At 38.3% G+C, this 21492-nt stretch overlaps 1 protein-coding gene across 1 annotated transcript; it reads right to left on the reverse strand.

Moving 5' to 3' along the window:
- Positions 1-6009: 6009 nt before the first annotated feature.
- Positions 6010-21240, reverse strand: LOC145494353 (adhesion G protein-coupled receptor L3-like). The gene is made up of 18 exons (XM_081473794.1): positions 20983-21240; positions 19284-19670; positions 18817-18875; positions 18317-18355; positions 17611-17755; positions 16800-16928; positions 15779-15848; positions 14890-14986; positions 14322-14380; positions 13694-13820; positions 12958-13064; positions 12168-12270; positions 11344-11491; positions 10816-10900; positions 9917-9983; positions 9088-9170; positions 8072-8198; positions 6010-7771 (listed from the first exon to the last, which is right to left on the reverse strand). The coding sequence occupies exons 1-18, from the start codon at positions 21122-21124 to the stop codon at positions 7508-7510; spliced, it is 2238 nt and encodes a 745-aa protein (XP_081329920.1). The 5' UTR covers positions 21125-21240; the 3' UTR covers positions 6010-7507.
- Between the last annotated feature and the right edge of the window lie 252 nt (positions 21241-21492).

Genomic DNA, 21492 nt, shown 5'->3' on the forward strand with positions numbered 1-21492 from the left:
ACGGCACTGAATGTATTAGGGCGCAGAAAGAGGAAGTGTAAGAGCTGGATCAGCACGGAAGGTTGGAGAAAGATCAAGAAGAGGAGGACTCTAAAAAAAAGATAGATGATGCAAGATCAGAAAAGCCGAAAAGCAAAGACAGAAAATGAGTATAAAGAAAAGGATGAGAGGATGAAGAGCAGTGTTAGGAAGGACAAGAGAAAATGGATCAAGAGTGTCGCATAAGAAGCTGAAGACGCTGTGCGGCAGGGCCAAAGGAAAGGAGCATATGAAGCAATTAGGAGGTTATGCAACGAAGGGCCAAGGAAGTTAGGAATGATGAAGAGCAAAGAAGGAAGGCTATTGACCAAACAAGGCGAGGTCAAAGTCAGATGTCAAGAGCTTTTTATATATGGAGGAAAATTCTAAACAGGCTGAAGTTACTGATGTGGATGAGACAGATGTAGTGAATGACAGTATTGGAGAGATAACAAGAGAGGAGATCAAGAGTGCATTTGGGGACGTGAAAAGTGGAAAGGCTCCAGGTATAGATAGCATTACGGCAGACTTTCAAAGGCTGACGCTGAAACGACAGTAAATGCCCTGCATGGGCTATTCAACACAGTATAGGAGGAAGAAAGTGTCCCTGAGGGGTTTATCATCAAACTGCCCAAGAAAGGGGATTTCACAAGTTGTGGGAACTGGAGAGGTATCACCCTCATGTACATTGTGGCCAAGTTGTCGGGCAGAGTCCTGATTGTTGCCGGGACAGATGCTGAGTTGAGAAGGGAACAAGCTGGCTTTAGAAAGGGAAGGAGTACATCAGAACAGATCTTTGTACTCAGGAATATTGTTGAGCAGGCAACTGAATAGAACTCCAGCCTCTGCCTTTGGTTCGTGGATTACGAGAATGCCTTCAACAGCATAAAGAAAGACATTCTCTGAAAGAGCAGGAGATGCTATGGACTACCAACGAAGATCGTGAGAATGGTGCAAGTCAAGTACACTAACTGTACAAGTGCAGTGGTGGACGGCTATGAAAGGACAGATTGGTTGGAGGTGAAGTCAGATGTTAAGCAGCGATGCAATATGTCAGGGTTCCTGTCTGTCTTGGTGATTGATTGGGTGATGAGGAGCACAGGCGAACATGCCAAGATCTGGAGAAGTGGTCAATTGAGCAAAAACACCAAGATCAGGATCTTCAAGTCCAGCGTCACAGCAGTGGTACTCTATGAATGCGAGACTTACAGAATGACCAAGAGGGATGAGGTGAAGCTGGACAAATTCATTTATAGGTACCTACGGAGGTTGGTAAAAATATATTGGCCGATAAGGGTTACCAACGAAGAAGTGAGGCTAAGCGCTAGGACTTGCGCACCATCAAAGAGCAGATTAGGAGACCAATGTAGCGATTGATAGGGCATTTACTGCGTATGGATTGGAACCACCAATAGAACCCACGCATTGCCCTAACCTGGGCACCTGAGGGAAAGAGGAGAAGAGGCCGACGAAAGGAGACATCAGAGGGAGAGAGGTAGAAGATGGATTTTTCCACTTGGAATGAAGCTGTCGCCGTTGCGAGAGACAAAGCAGATTGGAAGAGACAAGTCAATGGTCCTATTCTCCTAGAGGAGAGCCATGAATTATGATGATGATGATGAGTCGTAATTATTTTAGCTCTGAACTGACCAAAACTATGGCAAAATTAGATCTTTGTAAAAGAAAATGTCATAAAAAATAAAATTAACTCAAGTTCTGATATTGGGAGCAAAAAAAGAGAAACAATTAACAATTTTCTTACCTCCAAAATGACCTTTAGCGTAAACACCTCGTCCAATAAATGGGACATGAGCAGCAAGAATTGCAACGAAACACACCGACAATATCCCCATTGCTTACTACTTTTCAGGAGTAAAGAGCATAGCTAGAAACTAATGTAACATTTCAGAGAGAAAAATGTTTTGTACTATTTCTGGTTAAATCAAACGAGGACAGACTATTGCAAAGGGCGAAACAGAAACTTACACGATATGTTTGTTTGAAATTCAGTCTTGTTTTGGAAAAGAGCTGGAGCTGTTGGCGCCAGTTCTAAAGGAAACATTACCTCAAAAGGGTGTACTTAGTTGCCACAGCAACCATTTTAAATAAAACCTTCAAAATGTATTATCCTTTAATGAGTGAAATCGCACGAAACTGATCTTTCTTCGCCACATCCAACCAAACGTTTTGGTTCCTTTTAGTGTACCATTCCAAGTTAAGCATTAGAACTTACTTTCTGTTATCATTTTAGGGTATCTACTGACATCATGTGAAGTCATATGGATATATATTGGCTAAGTTCTTTTTTTGCCTTTTAGATGGAACGAGACGGAATCGAGGTCCATAAACTCGCAAAAAAAGAACGAGGCCAAACTCAAACCATCTTGACCGAATAAGCTTGGTCAATAAAGTTTAAGGATTAATTAATCATATGGCTTTCAAGTAAATGAAAGAATATTTCTTGTAGCATAAGCTCAAACCAATTATAAAATAACTGAGATACTACGCACGCTCTGATTGGTCAATAGAGTTGCTAAACCTATGTTCTATTGTACCGCTAAACCACGCTTCCCGATCTATGGCAGCTCTACGCGGGAACTAGACAACTACTCTAGCGATAACAAATAAAATACTAAAAATAACACGAATATGTTTTCATTCAACATATACATGAGGATTTGCAAGGAAAAAAAAGGACCAGAGGTTGATCGTCATATAAAGCTTTACCTTTTTTTTACATGCAAAAACTTTGCGCCGACTCCGGTTACGTTTGAGATTAAAATTAAAGAAGTTTTAAACCCTTTTTTCGGTGCTTTCCACGGTATGTGGAGGGCAAAGTCAGCTCAGCGGGCTTGACTGATCAATTTGGGTTGTCAAAAAAGCAGGAAAAAGATTTCTTTCTATCAGACATTTTGAGGTTAAACTGAGTGCATGCGTGCATATGCATGCATAATACGATAAATGAATTTGGTTTCCATAAGCTTAGCTTTCAAGCAATAGTTTTCATTTAGCAAAATACAGAGAAAAACGGACTTCATAGCCTTCAGCGCTGAATAAATTTCGGAAGCAGCGTTTTTGTAACTAACCTTTATTCCATTCACAAAACTTTGGAAAGTTATCGTTTAACACTGCGTTGAATCAGTTCTCCAAGCACATGAGGTTTCGACTACTTGCACAACTTTCACGTTACAGCCTTTTACTTTTGTAATGACCGATTCCACCTACGAATCCCTGCACTTCCCAGTGAAAATACTTTTGAGTTAAATAATATTCTTTTTAATTGCCTTTCACCGATAGCCGTTCCCTTTCCTTTCCTTTCTTAACACTTTCTCAGCGTGAAATGTTTTCGTCGCTTTGCTCTGCAGATTTCGTGTCCGTGCTTTTATTCTCTCAGTCGCTGTGATTGGTTTGTCGCATCACCTCATGAATTTGATGAGAATAAGCAACTTGATCACAAAAGTACATTGACAGACGTTTTCTATAGTCATTTCATAAAAGCGATAGAACACTCTTTCTATGGGTTTACGGGCGCAAGAAACCACTTGGGTTGTTGGAGAACACTCGAAAAGCTTGAAAGTCACTCCCCTAACGGCTCGTGATTTACAAGTTGCTCTCGTGGTCTTCCAACATCCCGCGTGTTTTACTGCGCCGGTAAACCCATAGAAAGAGTGGTCTATTGCTTAAATAATTTTCATTTGTTTTATTAGTACGGAAAATCAAGCCGGGGGAATAACCTAAATGGTTTTCAGGGAAAAGCGAGAACCAGTTGTCCATTTGTTTTGTTTTATCCAATTGTTTTGATATTAAGACATAAAATTGTACTTATTTCAACATTTCTTTCCTTTGAGAGGTTTAGGTTTAGAACGGTTGGTAATGTATGGTCGCTCGATTGCGATGGAAAAAGAGGATTTTCATAACTGGTCTTAGTTCAATTCGAAATAATTGTAATTTGTCATGTATGTTACTAGTTTTTATGTAGCTACATAATTTAGTTTCTTCTTGTATATAATCTCAACTAGTAATGGTAGCTTTACTTGCTAACAAATTCAGAAAGAAGTCGAGTTGCAATTTGTATTAATTGGTTGACATAATCATCATTGTTTTCTGCTACTAATAAAAGCTAGAAATCTCTTTAAACTGAACAGATCGGTCAAAAAAGACCTGAAATGGAGCAAATTCGAGTGGAGTTACGCAATTGTAAAGTTCGCCTGCCACCTAGAAAGCGATATGCTCAGAACATCTTAGAACAACGCAACTCGGAGATCGATAACGTTTTTACGCCGCTCAGAGAAGTTTCAATCGATAGAACTGACTCGTGCCTACTTCTTAAGCCTACCTTCCTTTTCTCCTTGGGGTGTTTTTCCTTCGTGGACAACTTCTTCCAGAGTTCGTGTGACCGGCTCACTGACAAGAGCACAATAACAGAATCCACTGCATGCAAAACTGTCATAATTTAAACATTGTGTTGAAGTGCCCACCGATTTGAAAACAAATTGACAAAAGAGAGACACTTTCTTCTGATGTTCAGCCAATACGATCGCCTCTGATTATTTTGATTGGCATTTAAGCCCACTCAGTCGTTTCTCAGGGTCTGTTTCATTATCCTGTCTCTACAACCAAAACAGCATTATTTCGAAGCCTTTCTATCTCAAGCATTTCTCTTTTTCCTTTACTTTGCGCTACATAGCTTGCATATAGCAGCATAATATTTGCGACTTTTTTTAAGCAAAAACAGGACAGTAAAATCGTGTTTTTCTTTTTTGCAGCTGTTCAGTTAAATTGGTTTTGAACCTTCGAGAACTTTCAGGAACTGACTTTAAACTCTAAGCTCTAACATGTCATGTTAGAGCTTAGAGTTTAAAGGTAACCAACACCTTACCCAATGACTGCCCATAGGCGTTGCTTCTGTTCTTAATTAAAATGGCAAACTAACGGATATTAGACCAAATAAAGAAAAAAACTAGGAGTTCCCTCTGTTTTGGATGGCAACAGGAAAACTAACGGATATCAGACAAACAAAAACTCATTAATGTACAAATATTTCCTTTCAGGGTTCAAAGATCGAGAAAGAACACAAAATGAGCCATTGAAACTCCACTACACTTTCTCAGTGTCCTTCTACCCCTCTCGCGTCGTACTCAAATTTAGAGCACACATTTTTCGCGTTCAAAACTCGGTTTTCGAAGTTCAACTTGAGGGAAAGTCTAAAACTCTACCGGTAAAATCATGAAGGAAAACAGTTTCTATTTTATATTTCATAAAACATGGTGTTTTCTTTTATGTTATTATATAATATCACAAAAATACGTCATTGTCATTACCAGGTGCAGTGCTGTAAGGGTCCTTTGTTGCTAACTACACGTTGAGTTTCCTACTTATATTAAGACTGTTTTACCGAAATGTTACACAACGTAACTAATAAGCGTCCTTGAATTTATATTAAATACTGGTTATGCAACATTCAACCTCATTATATTCAGTTTTGTAATCAACATTTGCACACGAATGAAAACAAAATCCGGGGTTTTTTACTGGTCTTCAGCTGTAGTTAGAGAAAATGGAAATGCACGTACGAAAAGCATCATTTCTTAAACAATATTTAATATTGGAACATTACGTCGTGTCGTGTAGAATCGTTGTAAGAACCGGTGTTATAAGACTGACGTTGGATATCAAGCTGCATCTGCGCTTATTTCATTTGAAAATAAATCTTTCTTTTCTAGTAAATAGCTATTCACGCCAGCAAAAGAGATGTACGTGCAAGGATTATTGCTTAAGGGTCAGATTTCACAAACACCTACGTAGAAAACACTAGATAACTGGAATTAACAGAAAGGTGTCTTGCGAGTGTTAATTGTTTTGTGCGTTAGCTTTCCACCTCCAGCCTAAACCTGAATTCACTTCCTGCTGTACTAATTTAGCTTTTTCATTTTTCTTTTTCACTTCCCGTTGCAATTCAATAAATTCTGTAGGAATTAATCTTCTTTTTCTTCATTTGTAACCTGTTTCGTGATAAAAATAGAAAGAAATGAATGATATTTCCATCGGATGCCACTTTTTTACTAGGAATTTTTACTTTATTTCTGGTCCCTGAAACAAAAACAAACAAACAAACAAACAAACAAAGAGGAAATTATATGTAGGAGAATCTAAAAGAAAGTTATAGCCATATCTTGGATAAGGATTCCTCTACTCAGAATCGAGGAAGTAGCCCCTTTATAGCTTTGATTTGCGTCGAAGAAAAGTTAGAGCTCAAAATATCAACTTTGAAAAATTCCCTAAATTTACCTTTTGCTCTTTTTTTCACCTTCCGTTTTAAATTCTATAAGAATTTATCTTTTTTTTTTTTTTTTCATTTATAATCTGTTTTATGATAAAAAGACAAAAATAAATAATATTTCTAGTGGATGCCACTGTTTCACTACGAATTTTTGCTTAATTTCAGGTGCTTGATTATTACAAATTGAGGAAATTAGCTGTAGGAGAAAGTAAAACTGCGTTATAGCCATATCCAGCGGATTGGGATTCACCTCCTCAATCAATATCTCTGATGAAAAATAATGAACTTGAGCTTTATGATTACGAATACAATGAAAACACAGGAGATAAGCATTCACTTTTTTTTACTATGAATCTTTACTTAATTTCTGGTGCTAGAGCAAAACGAAATAGGGGAAATTATATGTAGGAGAATCTAACCTACCGTATAGCCATATTTTGGATTAGGATTCTTTTCCGTAGAATCTGAGTCCTATTCAATATCTTTCTTTAAAAAAAGGTGTTAATTTGGGCTTTACGATTAGGAACATAGTGAAAAAACACCTAGGAGACGTGCAATATTGTTACAAACAGGTTAAAGTCAACTTGTAGTTAAAAACTCTTTCGACGTTTACTTTACATTTTTTAAACTGCTTAGTTCATTTTGTATCAAATCCTCACTGTTTCCCTTTCTTTTCATACTCCGCTCCCCATTGAAAAATCATAAAAAGACTGTGCTTTTTTTTTTCTCTTATTTATTTTAACTATCTTTTAGGTGAATGTCTTTTTTCATAATATCCAAGCAGACCAGCCGAGAAAACATGTTTAGTTAGTTTTTTTGTTTCGTTCAACCATAGTTAATAGAGGGAAATGGTTGAGGAGCCCGGTAAACATCAAAGAAGCAAACAAACAGGCTAAGATTTATGTTGGAAGGTCCTTGACCTTGGACATCTTTCGCTTTATGCTCACTGACTATGCATGAATTACGTAATCGCAATACTTCTATTGGTTAGTTGTATGAGCACACATAACCACTTTTTGTATTTTGCCAGGTTTTGTGAAGGTTAAACCCCAAAATAGCCAACAGAAACATACAACAAAAAAACTTTGCCTGGTTTCATAACCATTCCCTCTATTAACTACGGTTCAACTGCATGTAAAACGTGCCAAGAGGAGCGTGTCTTTTAAAACACGTTTCTAATAAGTAACACTTCCGCTGGAAACCGCAGGCTCAGCCATTACTCGGAGTGGAGACTTGAACCGAAAGTGCCATTTGTTCTCCTGACTGACGAGTACTGTGTAACTCCTTGTTATTAGATTCATCTGGATCAACTTGCCGTTTTCTTTTCCCTTTTGATTGCGAGACGTCACCTTGGACACGATTGACGCTAGTGCTGCTATAAAACATGTCAAACCTCCATTTCAGAAGCTTGTGATGAAAAGCTGTCCGTACTTCGCTGTTTCTCAGCACATGCAGAAGAAATATGAGCATGCCCTGTTGAAGTAAAGGACGCATCTTATGAGAATCAATATCTTGAGAAGAGCCTGTTAAATGTAAAAATTATTATATGGCCGAGAAACGCGGCGGTTTTAATGCACTTTGCTGTTATAAAGCTTGTTAGTCAATGTATATTTTGAGTCTCTACCTCACTTCTTGTTAAAAATTCGAAAATTAAAAAAATAATAATAAAATTAAAGTTCATTTTAAACCTGGCAATTCTATAGAGTAAGGCCATACAGCAAATTGTTCAACTATGAGTACGGCTGCCAAAGCAATAAATAACCGTATACAGACCTGTGTAGAATTAAGAATGGTAAAAATGTATTGAAACACCAGTCCGGCGTCTGTGACTGCCAACAGACCAAACACCCAAGTCAAACCCAGCAGAGGAGTTAAGATGACAAATGACTTGAGACTTTTGCTAAGGCGAGAAACACACAATAAAATAGCAATGGTTTAATTAGGAAAAAACACGTTTCTTCTTGAGTATGTATTTTGGGGTTTAAAGGAGCTACGTCACGGTTTGTGCATCTTGAAGAGTTTAACCCAAATTTTTCAAGTTCGTCGTTTGTAATCCGTGTTAATCTTCTCCATCCTGAACTATCATTGTTCCTTTATGGTTTATTATTATTTCTTGGGTGTTTATCTATCTTCGTAAACTACTATTTTCAGGTTTTTTTCAATTGAAAGGTAATTTTGTAGATGGCCAAGATACTGCGACTGAGCTCTTGGTTTTGTATAAAAAAAAAAAAAAAAAAAAAATTCAGAAAGAAAAATGAAACAATAGCAAGACAAGAAACAAACAGTTACGCACTGATTCTTAAGGTAGTGTAAGGCCATACTGCATGAAGAAAATAACATACAAAAGAAACATATTTGGTTTAGTTCCAACTCAAAAACGTTTTCCGATTTGAGGAGAACGTGTCGCGTGTCGTGGGTCAAAACTTACCAACTCTCTAGGGCGAACGAAACTCACTAACAACAACTTGCACTATCGACTCGAACGTGATGAGGTCGTGCATCTTGAACCCGCGGCAAATTTGTTGTGCTAGCTGGCGTCAGGCAAATAATTTTTTCGCAGTTTTTTTTTTTTTTTTTTTTCTATTTTTGAGTTGGGATGTAGAACAAAACATTTAATTTGGGCCCAAGAGAAACGGGTGACTCGACCTCAACATTGAGGGCCTCGGGGGGAAATGAGCCTTTTCCGAAGCAACGAAGGAAAACAAAATAAATAGCAATAGAGTTATCGATTGTTGGACAAAAAAAACATCAGTTCCGATAACAACGATTGAGTGAAATACACAACTTACTTGAAAGTTTTCATTTTAGACGGATTGGGCTCGTGCAGATTTCTGATTTCTCGTAGAACAGCCATTAGTATCACAAAATTGATCTAAAGATAAAAAAGGAAAATGGGTTTATAAAAATTACCGGTCGCTTATTAATCAATCAGTTGGTCAGCCAGTCAGTATATGTCATTCAGACAGTCAGTCAGTCAGACAGAAGAATGACAGTCAGACAGAAGAATGACAGTCAGACACTATGTCAGCCAGGCACTCAATCAGGCAGTCAGGTAGTCAGACAGTCAGGCAGTCAGGAAGTCAGTCATTCTGTCTGTGTCTGTCTTTGTCTGTCTGTCTGTCTACCTGTCTGTATTTGTCTGTCTGTCTTTCTGTCTGTCTGTCTTTGTCTGTCTTCCTGTCTTTCTGTCTGTGTCTGTTTGTCTTTGTCTGTCTGTCCGTCCGTCAGTCAGTCAGTCACTTACTCAGTCCCTTAGTCAATCATCATCAATCCATCAGTATTTGAAGCAGTTATGTAATCATTTTAACCTTATCCAGACCTGTCGGTGTTCGTGCTAATTGCCCGTTTATAGCAATTTTAGCATTTAAGTAAAAGCTGACAAACGTGGCTGAAATTAATCTGGGAAGCAATTTGCTATGCGGGAACTGAAGCTTCTATATTGACCCAGTTTTGACTGAATTCGGAGAGTCCTGTTTTTATTCGAAAATTTAACTTTCATATGATATTTGTTTTTATCAGTTGGTCGGTGAATAGAACGTGCGTGCAAACTGGTTTTTCGCTTTGGCATGGGAGCGAGTTTAAGGATGACGTTGCTCGCAGACTATAAGTGGAACTTACCAGTGTGACAAGTAGTACAGGGGCGATGAATGCCCAGCTTAAATGCTTATAGAATGACAACCAGCAGCTGTGAAATGAATCACATAAGTGTGTGGCAGTTATTCATAGATATTGTACTATAACAAGGATTCCTAGTGTGGATTGCTACTACGCTATTCACCGGACAAATCACTATCCAGTGGGTAGCATAGTTTGTTTTTTCGCCGGGGTTTTATTAGACACTTAATCACTGACCCCGAGGGAAACAGGTTTGTTTTCTCAGATTTAGCCATTGGCACATAACCGTAAATGAACCAATAAGAGCGCGCGTTAGATTCCGCTAAACTCCAGCTACAGTACAACAGCAATTATTATGCATTATAGTCACCATCTGTCTTCTCTTTGGCTAAAAGCCTACAGTAAATTCTGTGAAACGGCGCAACCTACAGATTATTCACTAATCTGCTAGCAGATTAGTGAATAATCCGTAAGTTGCGCGCGCAATGCATGATTGCCAAGAACAATGTCAAGTTCACGTAGAACATGGCTTGTCGAAAATAAACTGTGTTCGGTGCGATAATGTGTTTGCTGTTATTTTCTTTAATACAATGTATACTAAAACAATTATAAGATTCGGTTTTTGTGATATCCGAAATAATCAAGGCCCCGGTTAGTGTTATCAGCCTCAGACTTCGGCTTCGGCTGATAACACTTACCTCGACCTTGATTAGTACGGATATCACAAAAACCTCATCCAAAAATCGTTTATTATCCACTGGATAACGATTTATCCTGATAGCGTAATCCACCCTTTGAATGACTGAGCCCTGATGACCACGTCTCTGACGAATCTGCGACTGTCGTTGAAACAATCTTCGGAACTTTAACTAATGCGCTTCAACAATGCTCCGTGTACTTACAAGTTTTCGTTTGTGTAATTCTGTAACCCTTCGTCACTGTCAGCACCGATGACAAGAGAAATTACAACTGGTATAACAGGATAACCTATCGACAGATATGAGGTATCGCTTGTAAGTTACAACTGAAAAAGGATTAGTTCTTCTAACAAACGTATGGAGCAAAGACCAGGAAATTTCTCTTAAAACAAAAGGGGATTTTAGTAATTTGATGCAGTTTAACTGGATCAGACTCAAGACTGTCATGCAACTTTTGGAGAAATTTCACACAGTACTGTTATCACCAGGTTCTATTGAATGGCTGGAAATCTGTTTATATTTGTGTTTTCACATTCCGTTGATCCAGATCGAAACACTCACGAGAGTCCGAGTTGTCAAAATAGCTACGCAGTTCTTTTTTTCTTTTTACCACTATCGTAACGAGACTTCGCGTCGAATAGTATCGAGTTGTCAAATCGTTGACAACGTAACGACTAAGGCCTGGGTCACCCGAGCGACATAAGGACATAAGGACACAAAAGGATTACTTACCCCATGCAAATAAATACAAGTATCGCACGTTCACAGTACTAAAGACCTCAACGATCATGACATACAGGAAGACTCCTTCCAGTAACATCCAACCAAACGACGCCAGATACAAGTAATGAAGCAACACAGCAACTAAGACGCACACAGACTGAAGAGAAAAGAGGTTAAGATTACCAAGTTTTTCTAAAGATAGACTTCCGAGGAAGATCCGAAGATGTTTCGATCACACACCAACAAATTTAAGCGCAGTTAAACTGATATCAAAAATGAGGTCACGTGTGCTGATGAAAATGATACCGTCATATGTCAGATAGCATTTTTATACCATTCGGTATACAATGCAACTAACCTTTGTGTAATAAAAGAAGCCTAGTAATGCTAACGCGTTACGCCAAGAGGGCATAATAAGCTAATTGCACTTCTGGCGTCCCATAAGAACCTGACTAGTATTCAGTTTATCCCATGATAGCCGTAATGAACCCGGAGGGGGGAGGTTCCCATGTGAAAATATATATCGGGAATACTCCTCGAAAAAATTGAATTAATATAAACCCCTAAAAAAGACCCATTTTGGGGTTGTTCGAGGTTTGTGCGACTTCTAATAGATGTTAGTTTAAACCAGACAGACATCACTTAAAAATTGTTTTCTTTGATTGTAAAGATACATTGAACCTACTATTGTACTAATTTAGCCTTATAAAATGTACAAAACGAAGTATTCTACTTTGAAAAAAAAAAATAGATAAAAGGGTTTATTCTATTTAACCTATTCATGACGACAAAGTGGTTTTCAAAATGTTGAATTCCTTGCTAAAAATTCACACCTCGTTATTCGTAGCGTCGATCCCTGAAAGAAACACAACTTGAGCCAGAAACAAAGCTATAGCAAGGTTAATGCGAATCTGAATTCCTTCTGCCTTGAATTTCCTGCAAAAAGAAAATAATACAAATAGAAAAGCTATTTTCAGTACACATAATGCCTTTTATTAGAAAAAAAAAAGATTATCAAAACTTCTCATTTCAGAAATATATTAAATAATAATGTATTTTATCAATGGGTGCAATTTTTCCTCCTTTTATTGAGCAATAAAGTAACGCGCGACATGCAAATAATTGCCTACAAATAATAGCTCTTTGATGCGTAATGCCGTATAAATGTGTTAAGCTGCAACTAATATTCTGCTCATGCGTAATTGTAACCACGCTCTTGTGTGGAAAATGGCAGATCGCTTACCTGGGTGGTCAGAGAGTGATTCAAATATAGAAACAAACTTTGTTATTGAACTCGGTCATCAGCAAATATCGCGATTTGTCAATGGCTCACAGATCAATAGAACATTTACAGTTGCCTGATCAGTGACCGGGCCTTTGAATGGTACCGAGGCTGGAGGTGACCTTGTTTTGATTACGACGTCACTGTTTTTGTTGTGTAAATCAAGTTGTTCTTATGCTAACTAGCCGGCAATTAAATGAGAAAAGCAGATTGGTTTGTATCAAAGCAAGGTCACTTCCAGCCTCGCTTGCATTCATAGGCCAGGTAACTAAGCACACAACTGTAAAATGGCCTATTACTTGCCGACAAGTTTAGTACAATTTTGGAATGGAAGTACTCACATAAATATAACATATATAAAGACAGTCAGAACTTCTCCAGCGAGAGATAAGGCACATCCAATGTACGTTATAACTAGTAACGTTATTTTGTGTTTAGGTGGGATATCCTGAAAGAATAGAACAATAACAGAATAAAAGATCAAAATCAAAAAAAAAAAAAAAGAAAAAAAGAAGGAGAAAGCAGTGTTAGCTAATATCTATGGAGGTGATGTATACCTATTAAACTTCTAAAACTACTAATATTATGTGTGTGGTCAGAATTCCACTGCACGGAGATGATTGTTCAACAGTGTCGACAGAAAAGCTATATTATGCATTGTCGCTATTTGGAGAACTAAGGCTATATTTCAATTCATAGAAGTGACAAATTAAAGAGTAGGACAGTTATACCTATCCTTGTGTGTCGCTTATGATTATTAGACAAGAAGCTATCTTTGATTTGTAAAATGAGCCGTATAATCTGTGTAATTAGGCTCAAAATTCATCCCAAGTGCGAGGTCGAGGCCGAATGTATTTTACATGAAGTAAAATAAGGAGGCTACCCGACAAACGTTCCTTAACCGATCATTTCATTTTTCTATTATCTTTTTCTCTCTTTTTGTTTGTTCGTTTTGTTGTTTTTGTTTGTTTTGTTTTGTACTTTGAGATCATGTTCTTAATGCCGGCCATCTAAGAACCAACACCTGGAATATTTCAAGGTAGGAACTAGCTTATTCATGCATTGAGTGACCCCTACCTCTACATCTTTGAATTGCATTAGAACAGCAAAATTGGTGAGATGATTGCAGCCGCAGATTGTTGTCTCAGGTGATGAATTGTCGAACACCTCGCACCCATCACTTGACCACGAGCCATTCAAGGTCCTTAAATAAAGTATCAGCGCAATGTTACTTTAAATAAATTAGCAGTTTTCAGTGGAAACTAGTGGCTTCAGAAGCGACCTTTGGTTCCGGTAGCATAAGATCTAGATGACTACACCCGCAAACTAAGGTTATTTCCCCAGCATTTTGTTACTGAGCTTTGTTAATCCCTAGGAGAGTGGTATTGTGGGAGTGAATCTAACTGCGTGACGTGGTATGGGAAATCGAGTATTTCGAAACGTAATGAATGCTAAATTACGATTGAAGGGGAAGAGGAATATCTTACATATCAAAACACAAGCAAACATAACCGCACTTGAAATCTTCCTTTCGGAAGACACAGTTTGTTTTAGTGATTTTTTCATGGATTTTGGGCCTTGGGAAGTGAGCATTTTCAAGTCGAAAGTTAGCGTAATGAATGCTTCATCACGATTGAAGGACAAGAGGAATACTTATCAAAACACAAGCAAGCAAAGCTTAAGAAACAAGCAGACGAAACCTTACTCGAAATCTTCTTTCCAAAAGACACATTTTCTTTCATGGATTCTTTGACTGGATTCGGGCTAAAAAGAAATAATAAAAAAGAAGACATGCATGTACTGCCATTCAGCAGCACAGTCATCGCACAAATATAAACAAAATGCTACCTTTAGCTATTCTAAGTTACTTTCACATCTTTGGTTTTCGTTATGATGACGAATCCAGCAAATTATCTGGGACTGTTCATGTTATATTTCTTGCCGAAGGCCAATTCTACGACCTTAATGGAAACAATTTTGGATGTACTATACACCATAATGAAGTTCTTCTTGAAACTTAACGCTGTCAGTTGGTGATTCAAACATAACTTATCTCAGATTCATTATCAAGCAAGCTGTCCTACATATGGCGAGGTGAGGGAGACCGAGTGCAGAGAAAAGAAATGATTGAACATCGTTAGTAAGCGACTGCGAGAGTAAGCAATATGTCTCGTCCCAACTTCTTCTGGTCGGAAATGTCTTGTCTAAAAATTTCTGCCTCATTTGAAGAGATAAGAGAATTACATTCTAAGCAGAGAGCTATAGCATCTCACCTTGTTGTGACTGAAGTAGATGATGACCTTATTTGGAATAATCTCCTTATTGGGGGGCTCAAGTACAACTCCAACAACATCAGAATAGAGTAGGAAACTGAATTAAAAGAGAAACGATTAATTGTATTATTATATATCTCAGTTAGTACGCGCGCCGTAATTGGTCAATTTAGCGGGCAATATTCGACTGTACGGCCCGCTAAAACTTAAAACTGTTTTTGTTGCCAAAATGTTTCGTGTTTTATCGCCAAGTTTTCTCAACCTTTATAGCAAGTAAAAGTTTACAACTCTCTTTAACTTCTAAAATTGTGTAGTAAGACCTGCTAACGACTTAAGAGTCACTTAACAAAGATTTCAAATTGATTCGTTTTAATTTTGACTTGCGTCAGAAATTTTAAGCCGTTCCGCGAGAATAGAGATCGTTCCCGAACCCGGCCGAAACAATAGAGATATAATTAATATCTATTTTACAAAGCTCGTCTTCTCGGTCCGTTCTGAAAGTTACGGATCCTCGTTTTTCCTCTTCTATTTATGCCCCACGCGCTTTGCGCTTAAACCATCATGAATCGATAGGGAAAAACTCGGTCCGTAACTTACAGTGCGGCCCTTGAACTCGATTAGTAAGAGGTATATATTTGTTTAGAGAGGAAGTTACATCAGCCCTAGCTGATTCGCATGCGGGTCCTCTATCTTGGTCGAATTGGAATTTGGAAATGTTGTTTTTTGTGGAGGGACGAGACCGGAGAACCCGGAGAAAAACCCTCGGAGCAAGGCAAGAACCAGCAACAAACTCAAGCCACATATGACACAGGCAGGTGAGGGCTCTCACCACTGCGCCATCGCTACTCTTCAAGAAATCAAGATGAAAGTCAATTGTACGTGTACTTACTCTCTGGTGTTCGTCAGTTTGAATTCTTGATCACCTGTGGTGCGATGTAACAAAACAGCGACAACCCTCTCTAAAAGCCGGAGGAATATAAGAATAATAAATGCAAAATTTCGATATAGTGAGCTGAGTGACATGTTCTGTTTAACAATTATTCACCGAAGTGCAGGTGAATAGCGGTGGATATTTACCGATCCACGAAGCGGCGAGTTTTATACTGCATTGATTCATTTTTGACCTGATAAACCTTCAAAAGTCGAAAATTTCAAAATGATTCGCGCCATATTGCTCAGAGGTGAATAATACTCTGCTAATAACCTCCGAGTTAACCAATCAGAACGCGTGAAAAGCACTTTTATACAAGCTGTTACCTTTTTTGCCCTAAGTGCTCCCCCCTCCCCAATCAGTGTTAAAGCTACGACAAAACTTGGTAAAAATTTGCCAATAGCACGTCCAGCATTTTTTTCCTTTGAAGTCCGCAATGCGGGATCACAAAGTGACAACAGCCACACATAATACGTCACAGCTTCCAAACAGACGTCATTTTTGGATTTCTGACTCAAATCTGACTCACAATTAGAAAAAAAAAAATTAATGTTTATAGCGTTCTCTTTCTCAGAGGTCGCGCTCCTTTTGGTCAGCACCAAGAATCGCGACCTCTGAGCTGGTCCAACACCGGAAGTCCGCGATTCACGGACTTTCCGCCAACTCTGACAAAGCTGATTGGCTGAGAATACGAAACGAAAACTCTGTGTATGCTCAGGAAATCGGGTTCGGCCAGAGGGTCGCAATTTCTGGCGCTGACCAAAAAGAGCGCGGCCTCTGGGGACTAGAATGCGTTAATAGCGACCCCAAAAATGTAAATTTGATTTGTAATTTAAAACAGAAAAAAAAAAAAAAAAACAGAATTTTCAAAACTTGCTTCAAGACATTGTTTTCACGGAAATGGCCCGCTCCGGTCTAAAGAGAATTAATTATTAGACTAATTAGTTAGTGAATTAATGCAATAATGAATGCTACCTACCTGTATTATTGAACACTTGGGATGCAATTGTGACTTTAACCTCTTTGTTTTCTTCGTTGTTGGCACTTGCGTTAAAACTGATCTCCACATCTTTGTTATATCCTCTGGGCACTTTTGTTACTTTTGTTTCTGCAGTAATTAAATTCATTAAGAAAATACTGAGGACCTTTAAGGCCACAATTTACTATGAAAAATTTATTGAGCCGGTGGTTAGCTTATGCAAATATAACAATGTTTAGTTGACCTGAACCTATTTAAAACCTCTATTTAGATTCGTTCTTGTCGATATGCACCTATTTTGTTATTAGGGCTAGAGGTGTGCTGAAATGACAGTCATCTCCCGCCTTTAGTTTAATCTCCCGGCGAATAGATTGAGGGCTGGAGATGGTTGACACTTGGCTAGGGGCATTGTTTGTGTTGTGTTTGGCTAATCATTAAGAACATTGTAAACGCTGCAGATTGCCCCATAGTGTTGGCTACAAACTGCATTTTTTCGGTCACAATCACGTCTCTAATAGAGTTAATTCTGATGTGAAATGTGATGCTCTGTGGCTTCACAACTTATCCTAGCATCGCTGTTTAGAAAACAGAAAGCACAGCGCGTTTCCGAGCGCGGCAAGCCTATAACTCCACAAGCGCTAGCACCGCTGTTAACTTAGGAGGTACCCCTGGGAATGAGACGGACGCGACCCAATCAAGACACACTTTCAAACTGATTACCTATGTTTGATTGACAGTTGACAGTGGGTAATTCTGATCTGATCTTCGCTCGAAGGGTAAGTGTAACGACAGAGAGTTAATGCTCACTTACTCGTGCCGGATGCTGTGTCTACCCTGTAGGTGTGGTTGCCTGCTTGACAGTAGGTCTGGCAGCATTTTAAGATAGCCTCTTCGACTTGGCAGCTTCCATATGACATTCGGTTAGACCGTTTGCAAGACCATGGCTGCGGCAATTCCTTTTAAATACGATCAATCGATCGAACAATTCAAACAGGGACAACCATTGAATGAAGAAATATCTCTCATGACCTCTCATTAGTTGATCATTTAAAAAGCTGTTGAAATTCTATACAATGAACATAACTATTATTAACCTCAGCTGTGTGTTTTGACGGTTACAAACGCATTAGAGAAATTAACAGCAACAGCAAAAAGTAACGGCAATTTAGCGTTAATAACAAGCTCAACATTCAGAAGTTGAATAGATGACTTGCGAGTGAAGTATCAGTGTAAGAGGTTCTAGAAATACCAACAAGCTTGAGGCCCCCTTCAGAAGGGAATCGGTTGGGGAGAGGTTGGTGGGAGGCGCTGGTAGGTAGGCCCACATATCCCGTATACCGTTATTCTATATATCAAAATAACAATTTTACCCCAAGCAACCATTTTAGGATTAAAATGTCGTACCACCCCCTCCCCTTCCCCGCCCCCTCCAGCCTGCTAATCATTGCTTTCCAATTCAAGGGAAAACGAAAGCAAATTTAGAATGATTTTCATAAATCAATTAATGAAGTATTTACCTGCTTTGTTGAATCGACGAGTTTTGAGCATTTTGAAAGCTGTAAGGAAATACGAAAGAAACATTTGTCTTTGTCATTAATTGGTGACATTCTTGTGTCCGTATAACAGTAGCGAGATCTAGTTTGACTGGCTACGCTGCTTTGAATGAATAATGTTTTCAATAAACATGATTATGATCCGAATATTATCCGCTATTAACTCTTTATACATAGTGGTACACAGTACATAATGATAAATACGCGTTCTTCTTGCACGCAAATGCAATAATGATTGTGCACTGGCCCTCCCAAACACGCAGACGTGTTCTCTATTTCCGTAAGAATGTGACCAACATTGGCATCGTAATTGCTACACGAATTACTCTTGAACAGCTTTTTATGGTTCATATATTTAAAGTATTGCTTATGTAATATGGTGGAGATAAACATGCATGACATTCGGTAGACATCTTGACACCACATCTTGACACACATCTTGACTTTTTTTTTCTCTCGATTACCTCGTATTCGATGCATCCATCCGAATAATATTCCAGAAGTCGGTTTGAACTTGAATTATCTGCAATGGGAAATAACATAAAAACAATTTATGTAGCACTAGGACAAAAAAACGTGTAGATGGGAACAATTTTTTTTTTCCGTTAAGGTGACTGACAACAGCTACAGTCCGGCACTTTTCATGACTTCTACTTCCATTGATCGATACTACATTATTTTGTCAGCTGACACTACTATGGTGGCATGATAAGAATCTTCACAGAGTTATTTGAAAAGGTTTTTAAAGTTATTTAATTCAAAAAGGCTCTAAATTCTTCGAATAATTAGATAAGATACAACTTTTCGGAACCACCCAAATTTTCAAAACTCTAACCCCTTTTTTATCAAACTTTATATAAGTTTGAAAAAAAAGCGGGTATGTTTTCTATCCTGGCCTAATATGGTAAATAGTTTCTGATGATATAACTACATGAGATTGTCTGCTTACCATCATCATCGTCCGGGTGTGAGAGTAAAACTCCTTGAAGGCTGTCGCAGTCTTTTGACAATAGTTTCATCGCAGATCTGTTTATCACATAGCAGCGATCCACTGGCTGAGTCCTGTCTAGCAGTTCCTCTGTAACGTTAGCTGTGTTGTTGGCGAGATGCCCCCACTGGTACACGCCCATACTGTTGAGTTTGAGCGCAGTCCAGTATCCATAATTGAACTTCACGTCAATCTCTGCCTGGGCCTCACAAAGTTCTTCAATGCTCGTAATTCTGGCCAATAGCACACCGTCATCTTTTCCCGTTAATGTCTTTGCAGCCGAGGTCCAATTCGTTAGGCCATCGTCTAACTCGTAGCCTGAAAAAGCAACTGAGAATACCCAGGAACTTGAACGATCGCAAAAACAGATTAGACGATATCGTTCTAAAATCTATCTCCGGATGAGTACTTTGATCGTATAAGAACGGTGCTACTCCTACTAATGTATGTTAATATCCAAATTAGTTTTCTATAGTCTTCCAAATTGCACTGGCAAATTGAATACACGATTTAGTTCAGAAATTTATTCTAATAAGACGAAGCTTATGGCATTTGGAGATTCTATTTTGAAAGATGTGGCTAAGACCTCAACAATCAAATGCTAATTTAGAGACAATGAAACTAGTTCCAAAGGTATAGCTGATCAGCGGTAATTTATGCAAAGACCGTGCCTATCGCTGTTACTGAAATGAGAGGAAGTTATGATGTCATAACATGGGGACATTTGCATGTTTATCACACCAAATATAAATTAAATTTTAGCGTTTGCTGCGGAGATGTTTACTCTGAAGGCAAAAAAATGCACTTTAACCTCTTTATATCTGATTCAAGCTGAAATTGCAAACCCATTTGACCCTGCATGAGAAAATTAAATCACAAACACGGCTATATTTTGACTAGTTCGTGCCGACATCCTGTTTGAAGAACAGCATATCATTTTCGACGAAAGCGGAAAATTTTAAATTTCACTTCATATCTATTGCCCTTGACGTTTCCGCTGTGTTCTTCAGATTTTCTTGAAACAGCTAAATGTGGTATACGAAGTTTAAAATTAGCTTTTGTCTTGACTTAAAAATACATATGCAAGTCCTAAGTTAATGCCGTGTGATTTTTGTTGAGTTAAATAAGATGAAGGCGAGATATTTTAAGGAAATTGGAAATTTCAGTTAAATATCTCGTACATGACGTAAGATGTGAAATCATTGGAGTGTTGTTCAAACTTCTCTAAAACCTTAAGATAAATGGCTTTTCTGAGGAAATTCATCGACGGCCGTATAATTTAAAATAAAACGGACGATGTTTTGAAAACACTTGATGTATATTAAATAGCTTATACAAATATTAACGCTTTAGGGATTTTCTCCAAAATAAAATACTCCTTTTAAATATGACTTACAACGAGTGGTGAATCTTTAGCATTGATGTTAGATAGAGCTTTTTGATCACCACAGACCAACGACATTATGATGTTAAAAACGCACGCAGAGATACTCAATAATTAATTGGATAGAGTCATTACTTTTTCTGTTTGTCTTTAAGCTTTTACTTTCGGCTGAAACATCACTTCTTTTCCGATCACACTCACAACAGCTCTTCCATAATTCCTGTTGCATGTCAGAAAAAAGCGAATTCTCAAACTTACCGTCAACGAGGTACAAGAGAGCCAGCAACGCTTGCCAACACAGCACACCATTCCCGCTTAGAGTCATTCTCGATCTGCCGGCTCCGCCAAAGAGGAAACTTTGATAGAACTTATGCATAAATTGAATCTGCTTGTCAAACATCCATTAAGGTAACTGGAACAGCCGTTGTTGAAGTGTTTAAGCTTTGATAGCGCTTTTCCGACTACATGTAATCGGATCGATATTCAGTTTCAATTCGTGTTCGTGCATAGCATAGTCATAGCATAGTCCTCTCACGAGTGTTACTTCAAAAATTATGCCCAATCTTACTTTAACGACATTATGATGTTAAAAACGCACGCAGAGATACTCAATAATTAATTGGATAGAGTCATTACTTTTTCTGTTTGTCTTTAAGCTTTTACTTTCGGCTGAAACATCACTTCTCTTCCGATCACACTCACAACAGCTCTTCCATAATTCCTCTTCCAACATTCGATTTTTATTCCAACTTTTATACTGATTTTATA

Source organism: Orbicella franksi, chromosome 8, assembly GCF_964199315.1.
Source record: "Orbicella franksi chromosome 8, jaOrbFran1.1, whole genome shotgun sequence".
Classification (NCBI taxonomy): Eukaryota; Metazoa; Cnidaria; class Anthozoa; order Scleractinia; family Merulinidae; genus Orbicella; species Orbicella franksi.

What these genes read in the sequence shown, in the direction of transcription:
- LOC145494353 (XM_081473794.1), bottom strand. Translation starts at nt 21,124, where the DNA reads ATGTTTGACAAGCAGATTCAATTTATGCATAAGTTCTATCAAAGTTTC. An exon ending in AGACACAGCATCCGGCACGA is followed by an intron (nt 16,929 to 17,610) that starts GTAAGTGAGCAT and finishes TAATTACTGCAG; the next exon opens with AAACAAAAGTAACAAAAGTG. An exon ending in CTTGTATTTATTTGCATGGG is followed by an intron (nt 10,901 to 11,343) that starts GTAAGTAATCCT and finishes ATCTGTCGATAG; the next exon opens with GTTATCCTGTTATACCAGTT.